Source organism: Podarcis erhardii (assembly GCF_964252035.2).
Source record: "Podarcis erhardii genome assembly, chromosome: 5".
NCBI classification, from domain to species: Eukaryota; Metazoa; Chordata; class Lepidosauria; order Squamata; family Lacertidae; genus Podarcis; species Podarcis erhardii.
Window position 1 is genome coordinate 73,015,072 of NC_138509.1, and position 14,213 is coordinate 73,029,284.

Here is a 14,213-nt window from a genome sequence, read left to right on the forward strand (position 1 = left end):
TGGTAAATCACAGAACTCTAGAGTTGGAAGGGGCCCTGAGTATCATCTAGTCCAGAGGTAGTCAAGCTTTTTATACCTACCATCCACTAATTCATCTTTCTTGATGGTAAAACTTCCTTACCGCCCACCAGTGCTCGATGGAAGGAGGATTCAGTTTGTACCATAGAACCCCCTACCGCCCACCTAGAATCCTGAAATGCCCACTAGTGGGCAGTAGGGACCAGGTTGACAACCCCCCTGCAATGCATGAATAAATGATGTAGAGACCACAGGTTTGCCACCTTTAAAATGTATGGCTGCATTCAAATTCATTATAATGTGCTTTAATGGTTTTAAATTATATGTATTGGATTGTCTAAGATGCTGTATAAAAGCAAGTAAAATGAATGTTAAGAACATGGATTGCCTGGGCACAGAGAAGGGCAGAAACGAATTTTATATGTCCCTGTGACAGACTTCTCACATTAATAATACTGATGAATTTGCATTGGATGAGCAAAATCTGAAGATCAGTATGCAGTTAATTGATTTCAGATGACAGTTTTGCCATGGCTGGGTGGATCCGATAAGTAACTCTGGAATAATCCTCTTGAAGCCAATTAGGGTGTTCTGCAGTAAATAGAGGATTGTATCATACAAATCCCATTTTACCTGAGAAGATTAGTAAGTATTGCTTATTTATCATCAAATGTAATGTAGTGCTGAGAGACACAGAAAACATAGCTTAGTAAGGAAGTTAATTCTCCAATTAAAAAAAAGGTATTTTTTGCAAGTATGTCAACAACTCATCACTAAGCTGTCACCACAATAACAGATACAATTCTAACATCTGCTAGCTTTGAACACGGAGCCATCTGTTCCAAAAGGCATGAAAACCAACCTAACATTTACAGTTACTAGTCTTATTACATGCAACCTCCAGAGCAGTGAGATACTATCTGTCTCAAGCCTTTGACACAGACGGGGCTATACATTTTAAAACTCATGTTTTGAGAACAAAATCAATAAGAATCCTGTAAAATTCTGAAACATCTTTTTTGTAAGATTATTCAATCCACTGCGCACACACCCAATCCAAGCTGTATGTTTGAGCCACAAGAAAGAAAAAGGTTTTTCCTCAAAACATTCCTCCACTCTTCACATCATCTCAATTAAGAACAAATGCAACCTTAAGAGAGAGGAAAAGTGTGTGGGACTTAAGATCTAATTAAGGGTGAGAGGCAGACATGTTCAATTTCATCTTTTGTCTTACAGCTTAAATAGTATGAAAATAAATAGGAAGCAACAGCAAAAACAAAGGTAGTATTTTCTCAGCCAGTACAGTGATTACAGTACTCTGTTAACATCACACCATAAATATATAATGCACTTCAAACCATACACTGCCATAGTTAGCTAATTCACACATGCGAAAGTTCAAGATTAAATGCAAAGCTACTGGTATTTTCTAAGTAAGGATGTTTCTGCATGTGTATCTGTATCCCATCAATGGGTATTCCTTCAATGGGTATTCCTTCATACTACCAATATTAACACGATAACCTCTAACAGGCATCTGCACATTGTTTAGTTTTTCTTTTAACAGATTAATAAATGAGAGATGAAAATACAAGCTTGGAGAAAGGAAACCCTCACCTTTAACTTCCAAGTACAAATACAAAATCATCCAAGGTGTCAAAAACTTCATTTTAGGCACTCAAGATCCAAATAAGTCTAAACTTAATGCAAGAATATGGCAAACTCTCAAGCAGTGGTATCAATTATAATATCTTTATTATTTTTCTCAAAAATGAAATGTCCCTGCCATTCCAGACAAGCATTTGAAGCCACCTATATCAGTCAGCAAGGGCTGAATTGTTATTATTTTTCAAAATTCACTGCTTCCATCCTGGTTATGGGAAGCCCATTCTCTGAGCTATAACTGTTCCAGCAACTATAATTTTATACTACAATTACTACACTGTTCTGTACATTGTTTTCATCTCCTGTTTTGCTCTAGTAAAATATTTTCTCATTCCAAACCAAGTGCCAGATTTAAAAAAAGAAACAAACACATATACCATCAACTAATTTGTTCTAATGCAATATTTACTATGTTCCAATGAAGGCTACAGCACTTATGTCCATTTTAACACTATCATTGTAGCAAAGCACTGCAAACACAATCACTCCTTCTGGGACTAGGAACTGGCTAGCTGCCAGTATCACAGCTGGCTGCAAAGTTAGAAATGAAGCTGTGGCTCATCAGAATACCTCAGTTTTCAATGACAGAGCCACCATGTGGTTCGTGCCCTGGCAACACTACAAAGTTCAGTATAGATGTACCCTGGATATTATGATGTTTCTAGAACTGTTGTCCAGACATTATGGCATCCCAAGCAGTAGTGAAACTGAAGCGGCACTTTGCTTTTTCCACTACAATGATTGACAGCTGAATGTGAGAACTGAATCCAGAGAAAATATTGCAGCTGAGTTGGCACTGGTCACTGTCTGAGGTCATCCATGAAGAGCTTTTCACAAATGCAAGTGTTTAAAGTGATGGATATGCATATCTCAACTAGTTTTATAAACAATTTGCAAAGATGGTTTGTGTCAGGAGTTCAGCCTACACTCGAATAGGACCCTGGCAGAGACACATGCCCGACTGGCATGTTCTCTCCCTCCTGGTCTTTCCTTCGGGAGCTTCAAAAGCTTTCTTCAGCCTGAACATCACAGCAACCGATGCCACCTGACACCGGCACACTTAGGGATCTGCAGAGTTTGCACAGCATGCGCGTGACAGACCTCAGCAACTCAGCATTTTGGCTAATCTACTTTATTTACATATAAACACACATGGAACACTGCAACATGGCTCCCTCTCTCTCTATTATCAGACAGCAAAGAGAAAAAGAACAAAGGACAATAGTCCCACTTCACGGAACACAGTAACACAAACATCCTGTCTCCGTCACTTCCCACTCTGTGGAGTCAAAACATATACCATCATGTGAAAGACAAAAACCCCATGACTGCAATCATGGAGCAGGAATTCTAACAGTTTGTTGTCCTGTATCCTTCTCATTGTTCAACCATGTCATGATCCTTGAAAGAGGCTGCAAGGGCACAAGATAGGGAGACCATTGCACTAGGGGCTGAGGGACAGGAATAGCTTGTGGAACCTCTCAGACCACCAGGGCCTATAGGGACAGAACTCACGACCCTCACAGGCACAGTCTCCCGAGTCTCAAGAATCAGATGGCGCCCACTGCACAGTCCAGAGAAGCAGGTAATGCACCAGGAAAAAGACTGTGGAATGGAGGTGAAGTTCCTGTCCTCAGGACAGAGGGTTGGTCCTTTAAGGCTCCAGAGTTCTCTACTTGGTGGTGAAAGCAAAGTCTTCAAAGGCCTAGAGTGTGAGCGTATGAAGTGGGAGGTCCAATTTTCAGAACGCCCCCCCCCCCATACACAGCACTTTTGTCTTGGTCAAACTTATTTCCAGTATCATAGCCTGGCTGGGCGGGGTATGCATTTGGGTGTAAACAGCAGACAGTAGAAATGAACACCCCACAACAATGTGCTCCTTTGCTCTGAAAATCTGGTCTCCAACCCACATTTTGGACATGATGATAGTAAGTCAATCTGCCCCAGTTGGGTATACTTTGCCTTTACATCAGTGCCATCAGGGGTCCATAGGCTATCATGTATTAGAATGAAGAAATTGTGTCTGAAAATAGGACAGGTGATCAGTAAACTGAAAATATTGAAATTCAGAGAGACCAAATCGGACTTGGCTAAACTGCATCAGTTCAAGTCTCCAAATTTTCTGCTCTTTTCTTTGAAATCAATCCCTCAGTTCCAGCTGCAGAAATAATATAACCTCCAAGGCACAATATCTGCCAGAGACCAATACCTGTGTTTAATATGTTCAGATATTTCTTTCTAGGTATTTGTTTTAGAAACTTTATGAAGTTGATATAGTGAAAGGGCACAGCAAGCTTTGTTTTGCCTTAGTTTCTGTGGGTCTCATGTTCCCATGTATATTTATTATCTTAAAATGTGAAGTACGTGAAAGGCAGGGGGGAAACTTCTGCCAACTCAGAACAGTAGGCTTTAAATTAGATACAGTCACTATGAGTATGGTTTGCAGAAGCATTTGACAATTTTCACCTTCTAAAAAAAAAGCTTTTTCCATTTTTCTGTTAACAAAAAATCCTTAAAACATCCTTTTCTATATTTTATCATCTTCAGATGAGAGAGCATCTATAGATTTGAAGCAATTTAATTTAGCCAATTTTAATCTGACTGTTCATCCAGATCAACGGTTCTTATTTCCTTTTATTGTTAGTGTATGGCTTGTAAAAACTGGAAGGCATTCAGCTATGTTTTATCAGTGCAGACCCACTGAAAGTAATAAGCATGGCTAAGTTAGAGTCATTAATTTCAATATTTTACTCTGAGTAAAATATTCAGCAAACCATGCTTAGGATATTTAAAGTTTCCAGGTTTAACTTCTGCCTACTCCAGTTAAAGGAGCAGCTAGGAAGAACTTTGCCTTGGACCTTGGAGGCCAGTGCTAGTCAGATTAAGCTAGACTTTGCCAAACTGGTGCCCACTAAATATTATGGATCACAACTCCTATCAGGCAGTTGCAGTTCAAACCATCTGGAGGCACTAATGTTGGCAAAGGCTAGATTATAGAACACTGCAGCACGTAGACTAGGCATAGGCAAACTCGGGCCTCCAGATGTTTTGGGACTACAACTCCCATCATGCCTAGCTAACAGGACCAGTGGTCAGGGATGAAGGGAGTTGTAGTCCCAAAACATCTGGAGGCCTGAGTTTGCCTATGCCTGGCATAGACCAATAGCCTAATTCAATATAATGCAACTGCATGCCACCCCACCCCCCAAAATGTGATTCCATATGGTAAAATGAAAAATGAAACTGGGTCTACAAATGCAAGTTTTGGTTACATGCTTGAAAAGTTGAAGACTACTGTTCTAGAAAAGCTTGGATGTAGGCAAAGGTCTGCAGTGGGGAGAGAAAGGGAAGGGGAAGATTGGGAGACACCCCAGACCAAAATCCTAGGAAGTGTAAACAATACTAAACTAGCTAGATGAGAAGAAAATGTGAAAAATAGGGCAGCTTCCTATGTTCACTCTCCAGTTTATCAAGTTGTGGTGTTCACGCACTATAAAAATGAACTTTGGGAAGATTTTTTTAAAAATACTCCTAGCTCATTGACCAAGAGCAATGGTATGTGTTTATGTGCCTTGAACACTTAGGTCTTAAGAAGAAACTTATTATGTTAATGTGGTCCTGAGCAAGGCAGTGTTTTTGAAAGGGATCAGTGTGACCCATTACCTTGGCCATGTTGCCCAGTCTTTCCCACAGCATTAAAGCAACAGTCCATTTCATGTACTGAAGCTCTCTTTGGAGGCTCTTTGCTCTGCCGAATAAAGATGGCCTCTACACCCTCTCTTTGACTGGGAGTGGATGGGCTGGGATCTCTGAACTTTTTTTTGTAGCATTCTTACAAAGACGTGGGAGAGAGAGGAGCATCAGCTCTCTGTAGTGAGGACATTAGAGCATACTCATATCTTCCACGGCTCATTGGAACTCTGGGAGTTGTAGCTCTCTAAATCTATTTTCAGAAACTATGCAAAGTACTCAGCAGGAGATTAAGATGACACACCCCAATAATCCAAGACCCCAGTCAATTAAACACACATACCGCTTGCACCATAAAAACTCTACTAGGTTTGGGGGGGGGCAATTTAAGAAATACTAGTATTTTCTTTTACTCAAGTTTTTTTCCTCTTAACATGAAAGTGTCTCAAAGGAACAGGTTTTACTGAAGCATTCAGAAATGTACTTTGCTTCTATCTAGGAAGGTCAATAGACTGGAAAGAGTGGTAGACACACTCTATTACTGTACTCTTGTTCTTCAAATACAAAGTTGCAATTCACAGGTAGTTTTAAGGAACGATCCCTTAAGAAGTTTCCAGGACATGAATTGTCACAAGGACAATTTTCTGTTTTAAAAGGAAATAATCATAACTGTTAGAAACCTTTGAAATGTCAATATTCTTTGAAACATCAGTATTTTTTTAAGAGTGTTTGAACCATAACGCCTATCTAGAAGAGCAACACAAATATAGTCAGTTGTACTACAACTCAGCAAAATATAATAGCATCTTTATCTCTACATTTTAAGATCCTGGTGCCAGGCCTAGATCTATACCTATTATCTACTCCAGATAATTACATGCTCAAATAAATGGCTTGAGGATTTCAGCTTGGAGAGCAGAAGAACCTTATTTTAAGAGCATGTTTCATAATGGGAGATGATGGACTTCTTTCATAAAAGTCTGCTGAACTATTGCTCATTTCTTTAGTTTGCCAGCAGTTTTACATAACAGCCCAATTTTAGAAAACAACACTGCTAAAATGACAATGTAAAACATTAAGCCAATGTTATTATGGCCAAATATTCCCTGAACAAAAAGCTGATATGTCTAGTGTGGAAAAATCACAACGCAGAAAGCAAGCCAGAACAGTTTGCTTTCCAAGAGACATGTGCTTCAGAGCCCACACATACTACCTTAAGTAAAGCATACAACAGCATCTGAACAGCTTCAATAGGATTTTAATTATTGTGCATTCAGGAACACCAATACTCAACGGGGGGGGGGAGCACACTAAAGAATTACTGCAACTACCAGTGCATGATCTTCAGAGGGATACAACAGACTTTTATTCCCAAATATCTGCAGGGAGAAGTCAATAACTCCTCATATTACGGCTGGATGAATCATAGTAAAACCACAGAAGCAACTTTCAAAAGTTGTCCCCGTATCAACTCAGCACCATCAAGACTGCAATATTATGTACTCTAAACTCACACTCTAAACCCACCACTGTAAAACAGATCATACTTGCAGCAAGAAAACACCAGCATGTGTCTCCCACCCAGTATACAGGTCCTTACACATGCCTGCCAACCTCTGGCCCTTCCCTTACAAATAAATATTCTGCATTAGTATATTTTCTTCCACTCATGCCTTCAAAACCATTCGGCCCCCAATACTGTTTTGTTTTGCCACTTTAGAATTTCTTCAAAGTTTACTCTGAGATTTAATGCAGCTTCGGTCTGCCAAAAAGTTTGTCTGTGGGATTCTGTAAATTTATCTGGCAGTCTTTCTGGCTGACCATCTGGAGAATATTTTAGAGGGAAAAAAGAAAAAGAAAAAAAGACAGAGCAAGAGAGAGGAGGAGAGAGAGACCTGCAGCAAGAACACCCCTGTTCTACCACTCCCCCCCCCTCCCGCGCGCGCACGAACGCACACTCACTAGGGACCTCGATTCGTTTTTGTTAATGACTCCTCTACAAAAAAAAAAAAGGACCACGTTCAGCCAACACGGGGGGGGGGAGGCGGGGAGCGGGTTGAGCAATAACAGTCTACTCTTCTATATTCCAAACCAGATCCCATCAACTCGTCGTTTGCAAGCAGATGTCAATGAAAATTCTTGCGCGCCCTACAAAACGTCAGTCCCTCGTTTCCCCGGCCAAACACACACACACACACAGAAACTAACAGTATGTTTCTTTATTAAAAAACCTTTTAGAAGTGGAATTCAACGATTTGGGGCAGAGGACTCTTTATAAAGAGTCAGGAAGGATTCTTCTTACACATCTCACTCAAGAGAAGCTCCTTTCGGAGCCAGAGACGGATTCCCCCCCCCCCCCCCAGAATCCACGATCTGCAAGTCATCTGCGCTTTTTGCAGAAAGGAGCACATCTGGAGTCAAGATTCCCCAGCGAAGCCCCGTCCAGTCCGTTGTGGAATGCGCCTGGCGAAGGAGGAAAGTTGCGAGAGAAGGATCTGCCAGGCAGGATCAGGCGGAGGAGGGCGCCAAGTTGTTGTTTTCGCTGCCCCTTACTCAGTTCGCCACAAATATTGCAATCACATGACAAGAGTGAGTCCCTCCGTCTCCCCCCCCCCCCGCCCACTTTCCCCGTCCTAATAACCGTCGCCTCCGGCACCGGCGGCAGCAGCCGCTTCCCCTCGCTTACCTGCAGTCTCTCGCTTGCCGGCTGCCACATATTTCTCCCGCTGGGACCTGGCGGGACACTGTTGCTAACGAGCTGGCTGTTGCGGAGCGGCTGCGGGGCTCTGGCCAGGCTCGCTCACATCTGCTCGGCGTGTGTCAGCTTGGGGCGAGCCGCCAGCGGGCGACGGGGGCGAAGGGCAAGCGCCGCCCAGGCGAGAGGCGAGGGAGACGGGTAGGGAGAGCGCTCCGGAGCCCCGGGAGCCCCGGCTACGAACTTGGGTCGCGACCAAGACGTCGAGCTTTGGCGCCGGCTTCCTCCGCGAGGCGAGCTCCGCCGTCCTATTGCGCTAGTCGCCGCCGGAGGCCCCTCAGCGCAGCAGAAGCGACGTGGGGAGGGGGGCGACCAGGCTCTCCAGGCCCCGCCCCGCCGCCCGCCTCCTCGCTCCGCCAGCGCCGCCCACCCTTCGCTCGGGAGCCCGGCCGAGCTCGGGCGCTGCTGACTGGATTTGCTCGTCGCCTGCAAGAGGCGGCGGCGGCGGCAGCGGCGGCTTCTGCGCGCGGCGTGTGACGCGCGAGTTGCTTTGGCGCGCGGCGGCCGGTTGCTTTGCCCTCAGGCGCGCAGGGACCGAAAGCGGGCTGAGGGGAGGGAGGCGTTCATTTGTTGTTTAGTCGTTTAGTTGTGTCTTACTCTTCGTGACCCCATGGACCAGAACACGCCAGGCACTCCTGTCTTCCACTGCCTCCAGCAGTTTGGTCAAACTCATGCTGGTAGCTTCGAGAACACTGTCCAACCATCTCGTCCTCTGCCATCCCCTTCTCCTTGTGCCCTCAATCTTTCCCAACATCGGGGTCTTTTCCAGGGAGTCTTCTCTTCTCATGAGGTAGCCAAAGTATTGGAGCCTCAGCTTCACGATCTGTCCCTCCAGTGAGCACTCATGGCTGATTTCCTTCAGAATGGAGAGGTTTGATCTTCTTGCAGTCCATGGGACTCTCAAGAGTCTCCTCCAGCACCATAATTCAAAAGCATCCATTCTTCGGTGATCAGTCTTCTTTATGGTCCAGCTCTCACTTCCATACATCACTACATTGGTACCTCGGGTTACATACGCTTCAGGTTACATACGCTTCAGGTTACAGACTCCGCTAACCCAGAAATATTACCTCAGGTTAAGAACTTTGCTTCAGGATGGGAACAGAATTTGTGCTCCGGCTGCGCGGCGGCAGCAGGAGGCCCTATTAGCTAAAGTGGTGCTTCAGGTTAAGAACAGTTTCAGGTTAAGTACAGACCTCCAGAACGAATTAAGTACTTAACCTGAGGTACCACTGTACTGGGAAAACCATAGCTTTAACTATACGGACCTATGTTGGCAAGGCGATGTCTCTGCTTTTTAAGATGCTGTCTAGGTTTTTCATTGCTTTTCTCCCAAGAAGCAGGCGTCTTTTAATTTCGTGACTGCATTCACCATCTGCAGTGATCATGGAGCCCAAGAAAGTAAAATCTCTCACTGCCTCCATTTCTTCCCCTTCTATTTGCCAGGTGGTAATGGGCCCAGTGGCCATGACCTTCATTTTTTTGATGTTGAGCCTCAGACCATATTTTGCACTCTCCTCTTTCACCTTCATTAAAAGGTTCTTTAATTCCTCCTCACTTTCTGCCATCAAGGTTGTGTCATCTGCATATCTGAGGTTGTTGATATTTCTTCCGGCAATCTTAATTCCGGCTTGTGATTCATCCAGTCCATCCTGTCCCATGATAAATTCTGCATATAAGTTAAACAATCAGGGAGACAATATACAGCCTTGTCATATCCCTTTCCCAATTTTGAACCAATCAGTTGTTCCATATCCATATTAGGGTCCTCAAAAGGCAAAGGCCACACGTGTCTGGTAGCAGAGAGACATCTCTTTTTTTGCACACTGATGGTCCAGAGCCCGACGCAGGCGGAGTGCTGGCTTCTCGGTCTCACCTTTGGGTTGCAGCCACAGTTACGTTCCTTTCGTCTTGTAATTCTGGCTTTTCTGGTTGGGGGGGGGGGAGTACAGGAGATGCAACACTTGGGTGCATAAAGGAGGGCTCCAACCTGGATTCTGTCTGTACTGGGGGTTCCACTTTTAAGACAAACCCCAACTTTCTACCCTGAGCATGATGGACCTCCTTTCCGGGTTGTTAAAATGTCGCGAGATAATAGTTCACAGAACGTGCTCAAGGCTGCATTTGCCCTGGAATATCATTATGGGCCTTAGCTACCAATGATAAAAGCAGGCCAAATGATAGCTTATCAAGACGATGCAAACATGAGGCTATCCAGAGGGTTGCATGGAGCCGCCTTGCTGCTTCCTGGGCTTTTACAGCTGCACCACCTTGACCTAAGCCAAGGTCTGGTCTAATCCATCATCAGAACTGGGACCTGCAGTTAAGCTCTCTCTGCGAAGCAACTACAGTGGTAACTCGGGTTAAGTACTTAGTTCGTTCCGGAGGTCCGTTCTTAACCTGAAACTGTTCTTAACCTGAAGCACCACTTTAGCTAATGAGGCCTCCCGCTGCCGCTGCGCCGCCAGAGCACGATTTCTGTTCTCATCCTGAAGCAAAGTTCTTAACCTGAAGCACTATTTCTGGGTTAGCGGAGTCTGTAACCTGAAGCATATGTAACCTGAAGCGTATGTAACCCGAGGTACCACTGTACAGTACTCTATTCCGAACTTAAAAATGGAAAGCGTAATGCTGGTGGTCAACAAAAGAGGTTTAAAGACTGTCTGAAGGCAAATTTTTTAAAATGTAGTACAAACACCAACAATTGGGAAATACTGGCCTGCGAGCGCCCCAGCTGGAGAATAGCCTTTATCAAAGGTGTCATGGGCTTTGAAGACACTCGAACTCAGGACACAAGGGGGAAACATGCTTAGAGGAAGGCACATTTCGCTAACCCTCACCATGATCAACTCCCGCCTGGAAACCTATGTCCCTACTGTGGAAGGACGTGTGAATCCAGAATTGGCCTCCACAGTCACTTACAGACTCATTGTTAAAACTGTGTTTATGGACGACAATCTTACTCACCTTTGAGTGATTGCCAAAGAAGAGAATGCAGTTAAGTATTCGAACTTGACCCTACAGGATAAGCGAAAGGCACCGACTGAGGGATGTAGGGGACAGGATTCTTCTCAACCTTTAATAGTATGTGAGCGAAGGATATTTGGTCGGTAACAATGCACCTCTCTTATCCCAACTTTTCAAATCCAGATCCTTTATATTTCTGAGCATGTCCAAACATTCCCACTATTTTTTTATTATTATTATTATCTCACACTGTGGCTTTGAGAATTGTATAAAGTTCCTTTATTTTTCCTCTCCACAGTACAGTAAGCCTGCCAGTTATGTGGGGGTTTAATTCTAGGCACCCTGCCTAAAGCCAAAATCGTGTATAATCAAAACACATTGGGTTCAATGGCGGGTCAAATTGCTAAAGTCGTTTTTTTCAAGAACCCTGCCCCTCATTTTTTTTAATAAAAAGAATGCCATGCATGTAAAGTTGAATGTGCACAAGTTAAATGCACATAAATTGCAGGTTGTACAGGGTGAGTCTTTTAAAAGAGGCCCCGTGGAACATGTGTACTCTATATCCACAAGGCCTCTTTTAAAGGACTCGCCCTGTATATTGCGGGGGGATTCCAAATCACTCACTTCTTGGTTCAGTTACTGCCAGCCCAAGTGTCCTGAACCCCTGGCCTACCTGGCAACAAGCCAGTATCTCATGTCCCCAGTCCAGGGTCAATCCCCATGCCCAAAGTCCGAACCGAAGCGCAGTCCCGCAGAGATCCTGCAGCATCCAAACTGAGGTCCTTCAACATGGGCAGTTGAGCAGACACAGCGCTTCACCTCTGCTGCCCTTTTGTACTTTGCATTCTGATTGCAACATCTGGGCTTGATGATGGATGTGACCCTCACCTGTTCCAAGCCTACTCCAGCTGAGGAGTTGCACACCTCCTCCCAAAGCTAGCAAGCCCCACCTGGTCAGCTAGGGAGCTGGGCTGTGGGCCCTTGCCTGCCTCAGCTTCCTGGAGCATCCCTCCCACTGCTCCACATGCCTCAGAGCCTGCCATGTTGATGGAGGCACAACTCTGGCTCTGGTGATGGTCTGGTTCCTGTGCATTGACCCCCATTCCCTTGTCATCTTCCATCACCCCGTACTTCCTACACCAACCTCTCCTTGCCCATCCTTAGCTTGCCCCAGTGTGTCCCAGTCCCAGCTGCAGCCCTCACCAGGCTCCTCTTCCTTCTTTCCATTGTCCAGCCAGTTCATGACACCAAGTGTCTAGAAAAGTGTGGGGTGGAGACAAGTAATACTCTGCTTTGAGATATCACCATCCTCTTCACTTTAACATCAATATTTGGAGTTGTATTCAACTGAATTGCATTCATAGGAGGCCTATTAAAGTGAATGGATCTAATTAATGTCTATTAGTTTCAGCATATTTACTCAAGAGTATGCTTTAGTTGGACACAACCCTTCATTTCTGATTTGCTGGCACATGTTAAAGTGGGTATGACATATACCCAGATATATGTTGAGATCATTTGACTGATTTGATTTGATTTATTGTATTTATATGCAAATTTTCATTCAAATGAATCTCAAAAGTGGCTTACAGAGAATAAATAATAATAACATAATGAAACAATCACAAAGACAGCGTAAGTCATAAAATAACAAATAATAAAAGTCATATGACTGACAAGTCAGTACAGTGTTTAGAGATCATGTCTGGTTTACTCGTGAGTTTTTATTTTGAGAGTTGCTGTGTCCTTTCCTCTTTTAAAACAAGGGACCCCCTTTGGGCAGTTAAAATCCACTCAAAAATGTATTTTGAATTCCACTTTGCAGATTGCAGATTTTCCCCCTTACATCTTATTTTCCTTAGGGAAGCTGCTGTACACAGGCATAAGAGCATCTATATATACAAGTACACATTTAAAAATCATGCCCCTGGATTCAACAAGATTTACGTGCAAGAATAGCAAGATGCATCAGTTACATCTGGCCTTCCTCTTTATTTCAGAAACATTATGGACAGAAGAACAAAGGCAGAGAGAGAACTAGGAGCTTTCTGATACCCATCTGCAACAAAAACTCCCATCTCTCTCCTTCATTATGCAATCTGCACTAGTAGGTGAGAGTAACAGAGACATCTGCTGGTAAGCGATGCAGCAATTTCCCTTATTTGGCAGGACTTATTCACTGTTTCCCCCCTAGACCACACTTCAGACCACACATGGAAATAAGCAGCAATCTGGCACAGGAAACCTCGTCTGGTGTTGATTGTGGCAACTGTTCTCTTAATTATTAATTCTCTTCATATTTATTTTTTGAGGGGGGCAGTGGGGAGGCCAAGTTCAGCTTTTAGGTTTTGATACAGTGAAAAGAACAAGACATTTTGCTTAATGCCACAATTGCTTTGTTCAGCTCACAATGAATTGACAAAATTGTAAAACTTCTATTATACATTAAACTTAAGACAACATGTTGTGACAAATTAGTTTTTTTATCATTGTTAATAACTGCAGCAACATCTGCAACAACAACGAAATTAAACCATTTCTGATCTTTCGATTTAGTACCAGTTTGAAGTCACCTTTCCTGCTTCTTTAGCCAAAGCACAACAACATTTGTGGGATCATAGCTTTGCGGGATTAGTGCTTGCACAAATGTTAAGGTGTCAACATCTGCAAAGAAAGGGGTTTTCCCATGATCTGGAGAGAACTGTGTGGCTGCTCTCTGATTTTGGAACATCACCCCTGTTGAGATACAATGGACCCTCACCATTTGCTGTTCCCAGAAACGATCAAAAACATTCTTATTTTGACAAGCAACAGCAACAACTTCCAGCCCAACAAAAAAAACCAAACACCACCCCAAACCACCATTATACCCCTTTAACCATCATGAAGAATCATGGAAACCATAGTTTGTTAAGGGTATGACCTTGCAGAGCTGCAATTCCCAGGACCCTTAACAAACGACAGCGCCCAGGATTATCCATGATGGTTAAAGTGATATAATAGTGCTTTAGATGTACAGTGCAGGTGTGACTCCGGTGAGGTTCTCCACTTCCTCCCTTCCTAGACCAAGGGAGTAAGGTGATGGAGAGCCTCAGCAGCACTGCCATTGCTAAAGCAG

At 43.8% G+C, this 14,213-nt stretch overlaps 1 protein-coding gene across 1 annotated transcript in view; it reads right to left on the bottom strand.

Moving 5' to 3' along the window:
* PID1 (phosphotyrosine interaction domain containing 1) overlaps nucleotides 1-8,449 on the bottom strand; it is a 96,225-nt gene extending 87,776 nt beyond the window's left edge. Inside the window, exon 1 of the mRNA XM_081861666.1 lies at nucleotides 8,060-8,449. Within this exon, the coding sequence (XP_081717792.1) occupies nucleotides 8,060-8,089 (30 nt within the window). The 5' untranslated portion in view covers nucleotides 8,090-8,449. The remainder of the gene's footprint in view (nucleotides 1-8,059) is intronic.
* Between the last annotated feature and the right edge of the window lie 5,764 nt (nucleotides 8,450-14,213).